The sequence below is a fragment of the Phaeoacremonium minimum genome (assembly GCF_000392275.1).
Source record: "Phaeoacremonium minimum UCRPA7 unplaced genomic scaffold PA7_03_scaffold_518, whole genome shotgun sequence".
In the NCBI taxonomy this organism is placed as follows: domain Eukaryota; kingdom Fungi; phylum Ascomycota; class Sordariomycetes; order Togniniales; family Togniniaceae; genus Phaeoacremonium; species Phaeoacremonium minimum.
The window spans coordinates 106,268-124,549 of NW_006921420.1; the positions used below are offsets into that span (position 1 = coordinate 106,268).

The following is an 18,282-nucleotide window of genomic DNA, read 5'->3' on the forward strand; positions in this document are numbered from 1 at the left end:
CATCTTGCAAAGTAGGTGAATCTTTCAAGGAGATGGCCACGCATGACACGCCGTTGTAGTTCTCACAGGCATACCTTACTGTGATATATTGGCTTTTGTGACTAGTGCATGCGCCTATGCCTTCATTGACCAAAACTGTATTGATACTCCCTCTTTCAAAACAATGACCAAATATGTCAAAACTATGAGCACGGCATCGACAAAGGGGATGAACAAAGCATGCTCAAGGCAGAAGGCCCGTCAGGCCCAAATAACGCCACCAAAACCCCACCCAAGAATTTCGACATGGCGACGACATGAACACACTCCGTTCAGCCCTTACGGTATGGCGGGGCAAAAGATCTGGAGCACTAGACGCTATATCGTCGTGAATTCGATGCGATCAGCAATTCAAGTTGATTCGGCTATGAATGCGGCATCGATTATGTCACCAACAAGCTTGACTTCAGACTTGATTGAATTAATAGCCATATTAGCTGCGAAATTGAAATTCTTAGGCCCGAGTTGCGAAGCTAGAGATGAAAGACTGAAATTATCCGTGAAAGAGTTTGACCTGACGGATGCGGGACGACACCTCGTTGATGGCTTGCAAGCCTTTGTTGATTAAGCCCTTTAGGAAATTGCCGTCATGAAACCGATGTGGCTGGTCAATGGGCCATATATTCAAGACATCTCCCAACTTGAAAAACACGCTCAGGCATACAACCAGGCACGCCAATCGAACGTTTTCAAAAAGCATCCACCCAGCGACTTCTCTTTACCCCCCAACTTCTCGGCTGACCAAACAACATGGCAGCCAATCCGCAGATTAAGTCCGCTGAGCTCCTTCGCTTGCAGCAGGAGAGACAATATTTCTTTAAACACTATCGACGTGGTGATAGCGAAGCGGCAGACGACATTGTAGCAGGTAACAGACAAGCAATTAGAGATGCCAGGCGACTTCTGCAGCCTGCTCCGGGAAGATGGCGAGGCCTTCGGGGAATTGCATATCAGAACCGAGTCCTCAAGAAGCTAGTCGTCAAAGAGAATTATGAACATCAGGGCAACAATTTGCCAAATCTCCGCGACGATGACAAAAGAGACGCGAGAAAAAATATTAATGTTATCGCACCGCGAGTCTGGAAAGGTCATCTTCAATATATCAAGACCCTTGGTTGGGGGGGCCATGCTCTCGCGACTTTATGGGAATGCACGCATCGCAATAAGCGGCGAAGTCTGGTGGTGATGAAGATGCCCTTCCAAGACGATCCTGATTCACGTGAAGAGACTAGAATCGAGAAGAATGGGTTGACTGTAAGTTTGGACCGAAGCAGGCTCATGGCCCCGCTATGTTTTCGCGAGGTATGGTGAAATGGTGATCCGTGTGCTGATTGATGAGCGATTCAGATGCTTCGTCGCGCTCCACATATCCTACAACGCGTCTATATCAATGAAATCCGTTCCCTGAACGGAGACGTTGACCCACGCCCGATCAACAACAATGTTGGCCAGGACAGGCTTCGACCTGGGAGTGTCAATATAGATCGCAGAGAGCGTGAAGTAGACGAAGATCACAGGTTCTTGCTTTTAGAATTCATGAAGTACGGCAATTTGGATGTCATGATCAAAAAGCTTGAGGTTCACCGAAACAACTGGAACAATAGATTCACAGTGGCCGAGTGGAATCAATTTCTTTGGCACCTCTTTGATTGCTGTAAGTTCAATAATCAGAACTTCAAGGCCTCATGGCCAGTCGAAGCATTTATAACAACAGGATGGAGCTATGCTAATAGGACTGTCGATAGTGATAAAAGCCTGTATTGCCATGGAACTGCCTCCCAGGCATCAATCTCCGAATGTGCAGAATGTTCTAGGCGGGCCACTACCGGAGATAATCCCTCCTGCAAACGCCATGGTACGAAAGAAGATTGTGCATTTTGATCTCGATCCCCAGAATGGTACACACGTCAACTCTTTGATGATAGACGAAAGATCATCTACTAATGCCCGCTCTAGTGCTCGTGCGAGGTTTCGATAACGCTACCCACAACCAAGTCCCCCGATTTGCGGCAAGCATGTTGTTCTCTATCCAATTTGGCCCGGTACTAATATCAAAGCGGGAACAGATCTCAGACCTTGGATTTGCGCTTCAAGAGGATGATGTGATTAACGATGCGTATGCCCTCTATCATAGATTACCTGCGCAAACATGATTACTTACATATGACAGAAACTTGAGCTGGGATCGAAGACTGACGGCTAAATGGGGGTTTTACGCTCCTGTGATTGATAATCATTGTCTGAAAGTTCTGCAATCCAACTAATCATTATTACAGGAACAATTCACCAAAGAATGGGACGCAGTAGACATCCTGCCCACGCCTCAGGAAGTCGTTGCTGGAAAATATAGCCGTAAGACCAACATCTACCAAGTAGGGCAGGTAAGTCAACACTCAACAGTATTAGGGTCATTTTACTCGCCAACCGTACTGATGTCTCTTCAGATATTGTGGTGTTGCATCACATTGATGAAACCGAATGATCCCCCCATCTGTAGGGAGATCACATATGGGCCCAACAACAATCGACAGACTCGGTGGTCTTGGGGCTATGAATTGTACGAAAACGAAAACGGAAAATTCGATAACATCGATGCGGACTTGCGTCTTCTAGTAGCGAAGTGTATGTTCAACGAACCAGATCAGCGCCCCAATTTGGGAGCAATTCAACCGATCATTGCTGGCAAATTATCGAACGCGGCTGGGAATCGGTGGCGAGCAGAATTTGGAAATCCACGTCGGCCACGAAACAGGCCTTTCGATATCACCAGACAACCAGGACGTCCAGTACCAAAGGTTAATTTCTGCTCTCGTGACCGGACCAGGAAGAACAAAATAGATGGCTAATATTTGACCAGATTGATCCGTTTGCTTGATATTCAAGCAATACAGGAAGTTGAAAAAGAAATTTAAAAGAAAAACACTAACCTCCCTTTGCAACGGTAGATACGACTTAACGTTGCTCTACACACTCGGAGCAACTCTTGTATTCACACACCCGGTGACATACGATGGTGGATTTTGGAGTGTCGACTATCTGCCAGTGGTCAAAGGCTTGTGGCACTTTTTGAAGAGGTTCGGGCTTGGCGTTTCTATTTACACAGGGTCCTCATCGTTAGTCTTCAATGAATCTGATTTCACTCTCTTGTACAATTTAAAGCAACTCACTTCATGGTACGGTGCCAATGAAACTCCTGTTTGCGGGTTTGCTCGTTCACAAAGTTCTGGTATCTGTATACATAGGTGATATGCCTTGGCCAAGCGAAGCAATATGTACACTTGATGAGACTATCCATAGCTGAATCAGAATAGGCTAGCAGATGGTCGACATCAACGTTATAAGCAACAGCGGAGCCAATGTAATTATTTTGGCCTCTTACTAGTAGGTTATTGCATTCATGACCAAAAATTTGGCCTCGAAATTCTGGAAATGTGCCATTGGCTGCAAAAACCATCATAATTTACTGATCACTTATATCTTGTCGATCCTCTCGACAGCCCGACTTCAGCCAGCCATATGCAGATCCGCGCGAATCCTTTGGCCATCGTTGACATATCCATTGGTAGACTAGAGACCGAACAATCAACTCGCAGAACTTTGAACTTGGCTGCAGAACGATATATACTCATAAAGGCTTCTTGTTGATGTCAACGATATGACTCCAAAAGCCCACCCATCTCCCCTAGTTTCTCAAAGCTCATCCTCCTCCTCGTCACTGCTATTGTCTTCAATAATAATTGCAGTCTCCATTCTCTTCCCATTGTCGCCTTGGTTCCGGTGGTTTCGACCATTACCATCACCTTGCAGGATGACAGAGCTGGTCTCAGGCCTCGATATCTCCTCTTCTTCGCCGCCATCATCTTCAACGGGGGCTCCCAGCTCAATTGCCTCCATCCTCGCAATGAACTCTGCTTGCAATCTCTGTAGATAGCTCGCTAATGTAGCTTCACTCATCTGGCTGTCATACGCCTGCTGCAACATCTCACGCACGGTCAAGACCAACTTGCGGCGCTTCGTGATTTTCCATGCCTGTGAGTTCTGCTTCTTCACTTCAGCCTGTCTCTTCAGATAGTTCGTCACCGTGACCGCCGTGTCAATGAACCGCTCGGGAAATCCAATCGCACGTGCAAGTTTGATGCCATATTCCTCCTCCTGGACTAGCCCTGATGTAACTTTGTAGAGCATTGTCATCTTCGGCAGGTCATCTTCAGTCATGGTGGTTTCGGTGGCTAAGTGGAGATTGAGAACGCCCGGTCGGGTACCGAGGGCACTTGCTAGAGATCACAATGAGTTGTGACAAAGCTACGCGACAACAAGGAATTGACTCACCAAGTTCGGTGAAGTGAGTGGCAAAGAAAATGAACGAGTTGCTCTGAACAAGAGCTTCTGCGATAGCTAGCGCTATTGCAGAGCCGTCTCGTGTGCTTGTACCTCGGCCAAGCTCGTCGATAATAGCCAGGCTTTTGTCATTGATGTTTCTATAACATGTGAGTGTCTTGTGACAGCCTCGAAACGAATTGCCAACCTCAATATGAAAGCCATGTCTCTCATCTCCACCGAAAAAGTCGACATGTTTGCCTCGATACTGTCATCTATTGACACTCGAGAGAAGAGGTTGTGGATGATTGTGAAAGATGCAAACTGTGCTGGCACAAAACAGCCAATCTGAGCCATCACCTGCAGCAAGGCGACGGTCCTGATATACGTGCTTTTACCGCTCATGTTGCAGCCAGTTATGATCTGAAAACGGGTTTCCTGAGACGCATAGTAGTCATTGGGAATGAATCTGTCTGGGTGTTGCTACAATCCTGTCAGTCAAGTTCAATAACTAAGTCTGTTCATGCGTACAGCTTCAATTATAGGATGACGTGCTGATTTCAGAGCGAGTGCATCTTTCAATGTAGGTCTCACATAGTCTCGACTGGTGATTGTATGCGCGAACGCCCCGAGCATGTCAAGTAGAGCAATGCTCTCGCAGACTCGGAATAGATGGGGTACCTGAAGTCGGATCGCATCAAGAAGTCTCTGAATGACTTTGTCGCTTTGCATGATGACCTCGTCAACTGAATCGGAGATTCGCTGATTGAGCTTCACTATTTGCATTGTCTGGCATTCGAGATAATCTTTCTTGCGGATGCAGTTGATGAGCGCTGCAGGGATACGACCGTCTTCGAACTCGGAACATCGAAAGCGAAGCCAATATTTTCGGCCGTTGTCAAACCTAATCTCTCCGGCGATGCCTAGATCGGCTACACATTGTCAGGCCATGCCTATGTTTCTTCAGCAGAAGGGATTTACCATTGAGGTCCTCAACGTGTTGGTGGAGATCATCAGTTGCTTCCTTGTTAGTCTTTCGGGCCACGTCCAGTAGCCCCTGAACCCCAGCCTGCCAGTTGTTAGCGCCAAACAAGAACTCGCACCAGGTATGCCAGTTATCCAGGAATTGTACCTTAACGGCATAGACCCTTTGATTGCGCAAATCTAAAGGTGATTTGACAAATGTCACATCTTCGTTGATGCTCGCATTAATCAAGTCAAGAATAGGACAGGTGATTTGTGGCCTACAATGATCGCGGATCTTGCTGAGAAGCTCACATCGCACAGATCCGAGAGACTCAAACAAAGGCGGCACTGCCAGCACGAACTTTTTGATCAGAAGAACCTGGTTGATTGCTTGCTCGGTTTCCCTCAGGTCGGCTTTTGTAGGCAAAATGATGAGCTATTCCGACATGTCAGAAGATACGCCACACCCTAGAGTCTAGGGGTAAAGCTGTACCTGGCTCAAAAGCTTCTCCACGTCGGTGAATTCCTTCAGACCTATCAATGGTCAACCGAGAATGCTAGTAGCGAAATATAGTTGGCTTACCCTTGCGAACTTCGAAGAACACGTCCTCCTTCGAACAAATCTCGTCAAGGGCATCGTAGCGTGGACTCAGAATGACATCAGTTTGTGTTGATGGTTGGAGGATGGTGCTGCGCAGCATCCTGGCACCCATTGGGGTGACCGTCTGGTTGAGCAAGCCGTACAAGCACGCCTTAGACTTCGGGTTTTCAATGTTTTGAATGAGCTCTAGCGAGTGGATGGTGGACAAATCGATCATCATTGACTCCTCCGAGGGCTGATATTTGATGCGTAACGAATGACTCGCAATTCTGATTGAGAATTCAAGTTCGAGGTATTTCATCGCCTGCTTTGGTCAGATGTCTGGATCTGCAATCTGAAGATGTAAAGACATGACTCTGACTGACCGCTGAAAAGGAGCAGGTGGCATAGAAGTTTCCCTGGATTGCCACCTTGATCGCTTCAATGTCCTCACGGAAAGCCAGGGTCTGTATAAAGTCCAAGCCCGCCGTCTCCGACCAGTACTTTCTGTCTAGGGCAACACAATTGATCCCTGGAAGTTCTTCCTCGATGGTCGCAAAGAGACTAGACTTCGGATTCGGAGGGCATGCCGAGGAGACGATAAGAATGCGAGACGGCTCGAAGACGGTCATTTTGTGAATAGTCTTGACATAGGACTGGTTGTCGCAGATTTGGCTCAGCACGACCTCGCCAGTGGAGATGTTTACAAAGGCAATGCCAACCGACGGCGATATCCCGCGGGCTTCGCTGACCGCACATATGATCTGGTGACCCTCGCTCGCACCGATCGATGAAGCCGCCCGAGACTTACGGCCGGAGGCGGAGCTGTAGGCTGGAGTTGCCACCGGGCGCGAATGGGATCGACTGTAGATGTGCGAAGTTGATGGTGTCTGGCTTGCATACGTGGAAGCCATCGGATATGAAAGTGAGTCGTTGGTGTAAGAAGTAGAAGGCCGCGATGAAGGATATGTCGGTGTTCTTGGCAGCTGTATAGGCATCGCCGGCAATGGACTTGCAACTGAAGGTGTTTGCGCGCCACCTGCACCGGGTCCACGAGGCCAGAATGGTAAATGCATCTTGGCAACACGACTGCCGTCGTTCAAGCAGATTCGTGAGTCTGGTCGCGATGCCTGGAATGAAGATCAAGTGTTGATCCTGATCGATTCTCGCATTGACTGGCTACTCGAACAGTCGATAGACAACAGTCTTCTCTGTGAAGCTGAAGAACCTTGAAAGTCGAGACCGCTGCCTAGAAACTGAAGTGCTCTACATAGGTCGGAAACCTGACAGAATCAAGGAAGCCACGATGCAGTGGCCAGGAATGGAAGGAGCCGTCACGACCCCTTCAACTTCACATGCTGTAACTCTCGCATATTAATACGCGACATTGTGTGTCTAGAAAATGAAATAACTATGAAAATGACGAATGCCGCCTTGTATACTGTTCATTACATGATATGGTATCGTTTTGCTCTGTATGCAATCCTGTCTCTACATCAGGTATTCTCAATGCTGTCTAGCATGCCCTTTTCCCTTTTGATATTGGTAGGCCACAACACATCTTATTTCCATGCTCTTTTCAACCCCACTTCATCTTGGTCAAATACCAAGATATGCCCTCGCCATCATCTTCGTCGCGGCTTGGACGACCGCCTCTGTAGTATTTGTCCCGTTGTCCTCACCTCCACCAAGCTGGTTCGCATTCTCTGCACTGGGGTAGAAGAACGCGGCCACAGCAATGATGATGTAGGACGAGCAAAGAAGCGCGCCCTCGAGGTAGTTACTCCTGCCGTCCAAGACCAGGAAGTTCACGATGAAGGCAGCAACGAACATGCTGACGGTTTCGAAGAGGGTGAAGTACAAAGACATGTCCTTGTTCATGCACCATCCGAGGATGACCACGAGAGGCGTGACAAAGATCGCAATCTGGATCGAAGAGCCAAGCGCTACGCCGATGGCGAGATCCATCTTGTTCTTCATGGCGACAGTCACAGCTGTAACGTGTTCTGCAGCGTTACCCACGATGGGGAGCAGGATCAAACCGATGAAAGCTTCCGAAATGCCATTGCCGCCCTCAACGACCTCATTGATGGAGTCAACCATAAACTCAGCACATAGAGCGACTAGAGCAGTAGAACCCAAAAGGAGAACAATGGCGGTTGTACGGGAGATGTGCACTTCTGCTTCTTCCTCCTCATCGGCGGTCACTGTCTTGGGCTGGCTGTTGACCACAACCGGAATGATGGGCGGCAGAGCGCCAGGGTTTGCTCTATAGCTCTGATGCTCAGTGGGCAAGGAAAGAGTCCTTCGAAGGCCACCAGCGAATTGGTTGCCGGGCCGAGCAGGCGTGTCCTGCGGTTGGTTGCTTGGTGAGGTGAAGACGTTCTGAGAGAAGTTCTTGGATATGTTCGGCCGGAGCGTGCGTAGCGAGAAGGGCTTCGGCCGACTTGACGAGCCGTCCTGACCTTCCATGTCTGGTCCCAGGGCAAAGTCCACACGCTTAGTGGTGGAGCCATTCTCAACCTGTAAGCTCTCCACCACATCGCTAAGAGGCACACTTGCTTCTCCATCCTTGCGTTTTCGGTGCTTGTGTTTGTGCTTCTTCCGATTTGTCTCGTCGTCACCGTACTGTAGCTCTTCAATTTCCTCCATGGCTTGTTGGTCCAGTTGGATTGGAATGGTGACAGGGTGGCTCTGGTCAGCCGATGATCTGTCCTCTCGCTGTAACGAGATTGTGGACGGGCCTTCTCCAGTAGGTGATGCAACCGAGGATGTTTTCTCTGGGTCGACAGAAGCGACGCTCTGTTTTCGACTTCTCTTGCCACGCATCGCGCGCTTTATCCTCTTTGCCGTGCTATGAGAATGGCCAGAGCTGTCAGAGTCAGAGCTGGAAGATGAATCAGATTCTGAGCTCGACGATGAGTTAAAGTACTGTGCAGCAGGGCCAGGGACTGATTCCCGTTCGATAATGTGCTGTGGTGTTGACTCATACATGTACGCATGAGAGTTCAGCTGAAAGAGGAGGTACAACAAGTACACGAGGAGGAGGATAACGCTGGTTCCGCGGCTAACTTGCAAAACTTTTCGGTTCGCATCATCGGTGTCCAGGAATGAAGCATGGAACGCTGTCGGCAACAGAAGGCTCATGACACTCAAACTAAGGAGGCAAGCACTCATCTGAGTAACCGTGCTGTTGTAGATTTGTTCTCGGAAACGAAGGCCGCCAAGTAGGAAGCACATGCCCAAAATGAGGAGCAGATTAGCGAGAATCGATCCCAGGAGCGACGCCTGGACGATGCGAATTTCGTTTTTGACGAGCGCGATGATGAAAATGATCAGCTCGACCGCATTGCCGAAAGTGACGTTCATAAGCGCGCCAATTGTGTCACCAAGCCTCGCAGCAACGCTCTCTGTGGCGTAGCTGAGTAGTCCGGCGAGGGGGATGATAGCAATCGCATTCATGGCGAAGACAATGCCAGCTGAGGTACCGGGCACAAACTCAACCGCTATGCCGACCGGGACAAATACCAAGAGAAGATTGATCCAACTCGAGAAGAGGATCATCTTGAGTGTGGTGAAGAAACGAACGGCAACATTCTTCTTCTCGGGCTGAGACTTCTCCCTCGCAGATGGCGCTTCAGGACCTGCGGCCAACTGGCCACTGGGGACGGTTGCGAGATCATTGGGTCGAGGGAATCCGGGAGCTGGTGAACTCCTGGGCCCAGATGTTCTTCTGCCGCTCGCGGGGACTGGGGCACTACCATGGGCCTTTGCTCGCGCCCATGTGCGGATACGGTCTGCAGCGCATAACGGTTAGCAAGATGAAGATAGGTCTGAAGCTGGCAGGCCAGTCAAGAAGGATTAATGTGAGAATGGGCTATGTCCAGTTGCCAATGGCGCCACCTCCACAACCAAGAAGGCTTGACTTACGCATCACGGTCTTGGATCGGGCTTGGGCAGCTCGGCGCGCGTCCACAACCCTGTGCAGTAGACCACTTGTGTTCTTGGCAAACCAGACACTTTGGTGCTGTGGATGGCTGTTTGTTTCTGTTGACTGTACCGGTACTAGACTCTCGACAGTTCGGCTCAATGTCTCTTGGTGAGTACGTCGTGAAATCGTAATCGTCGTTGTCGAGCGAAGAAGAGAAAGTCGAAGAGAAAGTCCAAGAGAATGTAGGTGCGGCGTTGATGAGCCGTTGACTTCCAAGGTTAGCAGTAGCAGGATGGGACAGAACGCGCCAGCCAGCACTGCAAAAAGCAGCCCAGTGCGGCGCCAGGGAACCGAGTTTATTGCGTCACCTTGCCGCAAGATGTTTGCCAAGCCGCTAAACGTGTCAGCCCAGAGGCGCTGAAATTGGGTGGTTTCTTAGCTGCCAGCCTGCCACCGACTTCCGTGCCGGTCTTCCTTCCACCTGCAGCTGCTCCAAACATTAGCGCCAGGTACGTACCCCCCACCACTGTCAAGGTACTATGCAGTAGGCACAGACCACTTTGAGCTGCTCCAACAAAAACACTACATACGTACCTAGGCATCAAAAAGACATTCTTGACGAGGATCGGTCTTATGCATCTACATACATTAGACAGACAGCAATACTGCCCTACTTCTTTAATAGTCCAGATCACGAGATGGCGGATTTGTCTCGGAGATAAGAGCTCGCCAGTCCCTTCTACTATGGCATCTCCACACATCTAAGGAGAAGTCATAGTTGCGAGGAGGTTCGTAATGGATCTTGTCGTTTGGATCTTGTCGTTTTAGTCTCAGCCTTTAATAGGACATACTCATGATTTAAATTCTGGTCTGCTCAAAGAGTGCTTTTTGTGATTCAATATGCCCCTAGAGGGCACAATAATAAATAATTTATGAAGGACTGATGCGAAAGGGGATATTACGCCCTGTCATAAGTATGCAGTGTATCTTCTCCCATCCTTTTGTTGACCCCTATCCAGGTACAATGCAGAACACACTGAAAAGCCTCTAACAGACCAAAGAAAATTGCCTCCAGCCACAGTGTTATCATTCCACATCACAAAACAATGGTGTCTGCGGTATGGAAATAGTGACCAATATATTGAGATTGGTGGCTGGCATATCTGAGGGGAATCATCTACTGGAGAGTAGTCACTCTGGACATACTTCTTAGCCTGAACTAGTAGGAGCGGTGGCGGCTCGTCAGTTCCAGGGCCCGACGGCCCCCTGGACGAGGTGAAGTTGGGCGGTTTGGATATTTGAAGAGGGATGTGCTTGAGCTTGTGCTGTCATTGCTCTTCGTTGAATCTGCAGATCCACGCCTTCCTCGCCCTGAGACATCCCATCTCTGAAGATCCTTGGTGGCTCATCAGCAAGGTGTTCACCCAAGTATCCCGAAGAGAAGATCCAAAGAGAGCTAGGCTTACTTTCAAGTCGAGCCGTGGCTGAGCTTCGTCTTCGCGGAAGTCATCACTGAAAGACATGCCCTGGAGAGAGATGAGTATTCCGAGATGACTTCGAACTTTCTTCACTCCGAGGGCTGACAATCATTAGTCATAAAACTAAATCTCAAGACCAAGGTTGAGTACCATCTTCTTTGGCCAACGCAGTCACAAGCCGGCCATACCACAAGTTGAAATCGTCCTTCGATAGAACGCCGCTGTCACAAAGTTTCTGGAGATCTCGAACGGCACATCGAGCATCCTTTTTTATCTGCTTCTCGATATCCTTCTGCTTGAGCATCTGTGAAAGATCCCATCCGGACTTCACGGCCGTGAGCAAGCTTCCACAAGCAGCCAGCGTAACAATGGGCGCGATCGGAAGAACCATTGTGAAGTAGACGGAGCTGCGAGGAACGTGTCCAATGGTAGTGAGAGCTCATGTCCTGCTGGTCAGGACGCTGCACTCTTAAGAAACCGTTGAAGCAGGTAGGTCACCAACATTTCTCCTGACCGATGTTACTCAAGGCCGGCATGATACATCCCTCCCGAACACGATAATAGAGCAGAGCGTCGGCAAACATGGTCCACCGTCGTTCCAATTCAACTTCAGATTGCCACTTACGACCGCGTGCATACACATTCTGGCGAGTCGATGACCCTGCGAGCGAATGTGTGAAGTGAAGACGTGTGGGGGGCAAAACTCTCCTCTCAATCACCGTATAACAAACGCACAAATGCTTCTCCATGTGCAAGGCTGCTAACCATAAAAAATTTCATTTACTTGTACTTGTAGCTGGAGAAGACACACGAGCTTGAGTAGCGTATGATATGTCCCGGTAGCGTAGACGAAAGGGACTCTGAAGCACGTTCAGATGCTGTGTAAGCAAGATGGACAAGATGATAGCTGGAAGCTTCGTGACAAGTCATAGTGGTAAAGTAGCAGCATTCAACGTAACCAGCGCTGTTCTCAGGAGGCGAATGAACGACAGGTCCTTATTGAATTGGACAGTAACAGAGTAGAGGACAACCTAACGTGGGAGAAGTAATACGACTGACTAACAGGTCGGTCACCCACCACAGTCCTCGTCCATTGACACAATTCAGGATAATTCCTGGAACAATGACGTCCACAAGTCCACACGCGGGGTAAGTGCTATCGACAAACTGGAAACGTTGGCCTCCAAACGGCCTAAGAGCAAATACCCGCCGTAGTATGGCGTAGGGTGTCGTTGTCCGGTCACTCTGCATTTCGTGAAACAGTCCAACTTGCCTCAATGAAGACAACACGCAAGTGGCAGTGTACCGTGATCGACAAAGAGGATAGCTACAGCAAGCTCTCTCGTGACAGATCCAGATGATGGCGAATAGAGGTCATCAAAGCTGTTGATTTCGAAAGGCCGGGCAAACTGTCCGAACGACCCAGGAGGAGGCCAGCATGGATCTGTGTTAATTCCTTAATTACCCCTCAAACATATTCATTATATAAACATGCCCATCAATTCAGTCATGTGATTCGTTCACCACGCAAGCGGCCCAGAATCAACGTGAACATCCTGTCACGCTCCACGATGTTTCGTCTCGTAAGGTCAAGAGCCTCAAAAAATGGATGCCCGGTTGGCGGGACTTAGTCTGGTGGCGCCTAGCCTCTCGTCAGGGGTCTGAGGAGTGTCGTGGTGGGGTCAAAAAAGCTGGAAAACGTGGGGTAATATTTTTTTCAGATCTTCATAGAAAATTTACATACTTAACCACGAGAACCTCAAGCCCACACTCCCCACTGCACCTTTACATAATAGCCATAGAGCGACACTATGGCGACAGTCGTACCGCCTCCGTCTAAGCGCCAAAGGCGCGAGGAGATCGAGCGTACGACCGTGCAGCAGGATGTCACCGCTATCCTTCCGCCCGACAATGGCTCGTTCAAAGCTCGCTTTATCGATAGCGATGGCAAGCAGATGACCGATGTGATCGAGATCCCACTGGCAGATGCGACAGAAAAGAATGTGTCATTACTACTTAACACCCTTCTTCAACGAGTAAGGATTCTTCGTATCTCTCAAATGAACTACTTCTTAGACTAATTACCACAATCAGGATCGAGAAGACTTCCTGCCATACAGATTTCGCATCCACATCCCTGGCACCGACCTCATCATCGACCAGTATCCGACCGATCTCCTTGGCCTTCTTCGCTCCCATGGCATCGAGAACCCATTCGAGACCACAGTCACCCTCTCAGCCGAGCCACAAGCTGTCTTCAAAGTCCAATCCGTCACCCGTCTCGCGAGTCGTATACCAGGCCACGGCCAGCCCATTCTCGCTGCTCAATTCTCCCCGGCTACATCGAGTCTTCTAGCCACCGGCTCGGGGGACCAAACAGCCCGAATATGGGACGCAGAGACGGGCACGCCCAAATTTACGCTTACAGGTCACAAGGGCTGGGTGCTGGGTGTATCTTGGTCGCCCGATGGCGAGCGTCTAGCAACATGCAGCATGGACTCCACCGTCCGCGTTTGGGATCCCAAGACTGGCAAGCTTATCGGCGACGCATTTCGAGGACACTCAAAATGGGTGCTGGCTTTGGCTTGGGAGCCGTATCATCTCTGGCGCGATGGCACAGCACGACTGGCCTCCGCAAGCAAAGACGGCACGGTGAGAGTATGGGTAGTTAACACAGGACGGACAGAGCATGTCTTGTCGGGCCACAAAGGCTCCGTTAGCAGCGTGAAATGGGGCGCCGGCGGCGAGGGAACGGGATTGATCTACACAGGTTCGCACGACAAGTCAGTACGGGTGTATGATGCAGTCAAGGGTACTCTGGTGCACGAATTGAAGGCCCATGCGCATTGGGTGAACCACCTCGCCTTGTCCACGGATTTTGTGGTGCGGACAGCTTTCTTCGACCACACTAGGAATGTCCCGGACACAGCGGAGGGCAAGAGGGAAAAGGCCCGGGCACGATTCGAGAAGGCGGCGACAGTCGGCGGCAAGGTCGTCGAACGGCTGGTTAGTGCAAGTGACGACTTCACGATGTACCTCTGGGATCCAGTGAATGAAGGCAAGAAGCCCGTTGCGAGAATGCAGGGACACCAGAAGCAGGTCAATCACGTCACTTTTAGCCCGGATGGAACCCTGATTGCGAGTACTGGATGGGATAACCACACCAAGATATGGAGTGCAAGGTAAGATATTCCTCCTGACATGGCGAATATCAACGCTAACAAGATGTCTCCAGAGATGGAAAGTTCATCCATACGCTGCGCGGTCACGTCGCCCCGGTCTATCAATGCGCGTTCTCAGCTGATTCACGGCTTCTCGTCACGGCATCCAAAGACACCACCCTCAAGTGCTGGAACCTGCGGACGGGAAAGCTAGCCGAGGACTTGCCGGGGCACGAAGACGAGGTCTACGCTGTGGATTGGAGTCCGGACGGTCAGCGAGTCGCCAGTGGCGGAAAGGACAAGGCGGTTCGGCTGTGGAGGAATTAATCGGGTTAGGAAATGGTGGAAGGAGGTGTTTGTCGTCGTTCATGATATCGGCATCTGGTGGTTGTGTGGTCAATGATACCCATCCAATAGACGTATATTTTTCACAGGACAGTTTCAAAAGCAACATCAATACATCTACGACGGGTTACTCGTTCAGGACATGATTCGATCTCGCGGATATGCTCGGAATAAAAGTGGCACCAGCGTGGACTCACGCCACACGATTCCGTCTCGGAGCAGGCCTGGAGATATCTCGCGTCTAAGAGCCGCGGTTATCGCGTTGTCTTTCTAAGATGTCTCGTTATGTGCAAATTGCGGGGAGACAATCTGGGCGCACACATCCACATCATCACGCTGCAGACGGTCCAGTCAGCTATCTGACGATGTCTGGATCCCCGCGTTGCCATCGCTGGCCGAGGCATCCTGAGATCTGTGAGCCGAGTGGAATGATTCTCAGAACTGCGGGGAAGATGTTGATAGGCACGGCACACAGGATTCGACAAGCAAACATATCTAATGTCTCGCGGATGGTGATAGTCTGCATGTGCTCGACCATCTATTCTTTGTCGTCCCATGCAATCTGTTCCTGTCGTGCCATCCACCACCTAAAGAGACGTCCAGTTCTGTCGTCGAGCTGCCGAGCGATATCACCATCACGAGCAAGCACGTAGCCAATATTCCTAGTGAGCGTGGCTCCACTCAGACGGGCCGGCAAGCCTGTCCCGTGTATCGCCCTTATACAAGCGATAGCTGCCGTTCGCATTGATGTCTCCCAACCAGCCCAATGCACGGGCGGGCGGCAGCGAAATGCAAACCCGTAGCATCGGGGCCAGGATGGTGGCTGTGAGGCTGATAGGAGATTCGCCGATCCACCACTCACCAGGTGGCCCTGCAAGTCTTGCCCATCCATTGCAACGCCTCGGGCTTTATTGGCATGGCGCCATGCGGGTGTTCTTGGAACGGGCTCATCCCCATCTCGATCCTGCACTTGCCTTTCCATTCATTTGTCTTGCAGATACTCGGGCTGCTCGGGCGCTACGGAGGCTTGCTTCGGAGCCACTCACGCGAGGATATGGCGCTTCTCTTCGCACGTGTACGTTCAGTTGTTCCCCTTGTACCCCAATTGCTAGCCCGTCAATATTCAGATACGCCATGCGAGCTTTGAGGAAGATACCCGATTCATCACGGCATATGGTCACGAGCACTTCTTAGGTAAGTGTACGCTGCCTGAGCTGTGCATTCAATCAACTTTCGGAATGGCTTCAGTGACTCGGCTGGAATAGTAACATTGACAGAGTTCTCGAGGATTCTGTGGAGCTGTAATAGAGTAGCATTTCGTGATTCTCGAAACTGCCCTGCTGGCTAGGGAAGTGAAGCGTACTCTACCAAAGCTGGGCTAGTGCGCGGGCCGTCCCAGCAGACCTGCCAGTCCTTGCAGGTTTTACCAGCAGCTGTAAGTTACGACCAGGTACATTAGCGATCTCGTTGATCAGCGAGATCAGAAAAGCATCTAAACCAGACTACAACATCATGGAGCTCAATGGAAGCCAGACTCGAGTGGGTCCTACTTGGGCCAGAACCAGACTGTGGGGAATCCTCGTCTGCAACACAAATGCAATGCGGGGGTGGTCACGAAAACATATTCTTGTTATCTCCTCTCTTTCACTGTGGCTCCATCGAGTCAGAGAGGTACTTGATATGCCGTGGCCAAGCTGCTTGAGCTGTCACATCTGACAGACAGACCAAGGTGGGCTACTTAGAAACGATCTGACTTGGTTGCCTCCCGTGAGAAATTGCAACTGTTCCTGGCGGCAAAGGAGGGAAAAGCAGCCTGCCCTGGATCAAGCAAGCAAGCCTTCCTGCCAACCTTGTAAATGGCTCACGGGCCAAAGAAAGGACCGACAAGAGTACATCGAGAGGTAGCCGACATGCTGCCGCAAGAATGACAGCGATGCCTCGTGCGCTGCAGCCGGCCATGCAGTGTAATCTACGACACACCTATGGAGCTAGTGATATGAAATGGATGGGTAGATGGACGGATGGATGGCATACATACCTGGAAAAGTGTACCTTAGTATCATTCTCACCAAGATTCTGTAGATGTCAACTTTCGTCGATTTTAGCCTATCCACCAGCCCACCCCAGGCGCCGTTGTGGTGGTCGGGAGTTCTCGGGTCGCCTCCCTGTTGCCCATCAAACGGCCGGCCGTGAGCCCTGGTCGGTACCCGTACCGCCGCCGTTGCCCCATGGCGGCCAGATAGTAGTAGGTAGAAGGATAGACCTGGATAGTTGCCGCTGTGACATCGACCAGAGAAAACTTTTCCTGTTGGGGCGGACATTTTTGATTGATCTTGCAGGCTTGCAGGTGCTTCTTCAGATTTCGTTGGACAGAGAAGCATGCTGGAAGCCCGCCGGCCGGCCATCCGGGCGATCGCCCACCCCCCTGGGCACAAGATATGCTCTCGAGATGAAGTTGGACTTGGGGCCTGAATAGGATGTCACGATGTCGAACACGAGGTTGAGTCCGGCCATTCTACTGGCCGGCGGCTGGTTGGGCAGAAAGACCTCGGCAGATGGGGTTTTGCTTTCCCCGTCAGCAATTCAGGCGAGTAGTGCGAGACGCCGCCCGTAGCGAGAAAGAAGCTGCAAGTCTGAATCTGAACAGCTACGTGCCATGTGAAGAAAGGGATGCGGATAAGAGCATCCCAAGAATAGAATACCAGATGTGGTAAGTTTGGTGATGTGTGGTGCCTCCAGAAGCTCCGTTCTTACCTAACAGAGGAGGGTTCCTGATGATGGCTGCAGGCCGATCCCAAAGCATCTCATTGCGCCGTCTCTAGTGTAGACGGCCATTAGCGGCATGAGCCAGCACCTCCAATGATGCCATTTCGTAGCCTTGAGTGGTAATAAGCTTGGGTCTCACTGATTCTTTGTCTCTGTCAAGACGGAAGAAAGCTGGGTGCCCCACAGCCATCACGATGCGTCTTGGACCTCTGGGCCGTCTTACTCTAGCCTCATATCTAGTGGTTGAAATCGTCTTTGACCCCTCCTCCCCTAAGAGCAAGCCGTCGTGGACCTATGGCGCAGGAGGCTGAATCAGGTCATTCGTGGACGACTGTTCGTCAGCCAATCCTCCCCTCCCTCCAGAGTCTCCCCTCGGCCGGGTCGAGGGAGCTACCGCATCACGATATCCAAGAGCAGGACCTCCAGGGCCTCCATTGGTACTCGAAGAGCCGTGACACACGTCCCATCCTAAAGAGGACGGCTGCGCCACGCCCCTGTACCACCTCAGATGCATACGATTCCTTACGAGAACATTGCCCCGCCAAGGCAGGCAGTATAGGGACTTTGTGGAATACATCCTGACCGGTTCCTAGAATGGATTCTGACAACCTGAGTCCTGGCGGAGACAGGAGTACATGTCTAGAAAATCAGAGAATGTTGCAGGAAGAGAGACAGGGTGGATCTTGATAACCCAATGCC

General features: G+C 50.6%; 2 protein-coding genes across 2 annotated transcripts; one reads left to right on the forward strand and one right to left on the reverse strand.

Annotated features, from left to right (window-relative positions):
- Window positions 1-3,729: 3,729 nt before the first annotated feature.
- Window positions 3,730-9,836, reverse strand: UCRPA7_7355 (putative vacuolar calcium ion transporter protein; the record flags this gene model as incomplete). The annotated part of the gene is made up of 12 exons (XM_007919887.1): window positions 3,730-4,313; window positions 4,369-4,517; window positions 4,982-5,288; window positions 5,338-5,425; window positions 5,489-5,520; window positions 5,635-5,758; window positions 5,816-5,856; window positions 5,906-6,158; window positions 6,289-6,649; window positions 6,714-7,032; window positions 7,510-9,699; window positions 9,833-9,836. The coding sequence occupies 12 exons, from the start codon at window positions 9,834-9,836 to the stop codon at window positions 3,730-3,732; spliced, it is 4,452 nt and encodes a 1,483-aa protein (XP_007918078.1).
- A 3,286-nt stretch (window positions 9,837-13,122) lies between these two features.
- UCRPA7_7356 (putative wd repeat-containing protein) lies at window positions 13,123-14,799 on the forward strand (the record flags this gene model as incomplete). Its single annotated transcript, XM_007919888.1, has 3 exons — window positions 13,123-13,347; window positions 13,406-14,493; window positions 14,547-14,799. 3 exons carry the CDS (start codon window positions 13,123-13,125, stop codon window positions 14,797-14,799), a joined length of 1,566 nt encoding a protein of 521 aa, XP_007918079.1.
- Window positions 14,800-18,282: the final 3,483 nt, after the last annotated feature.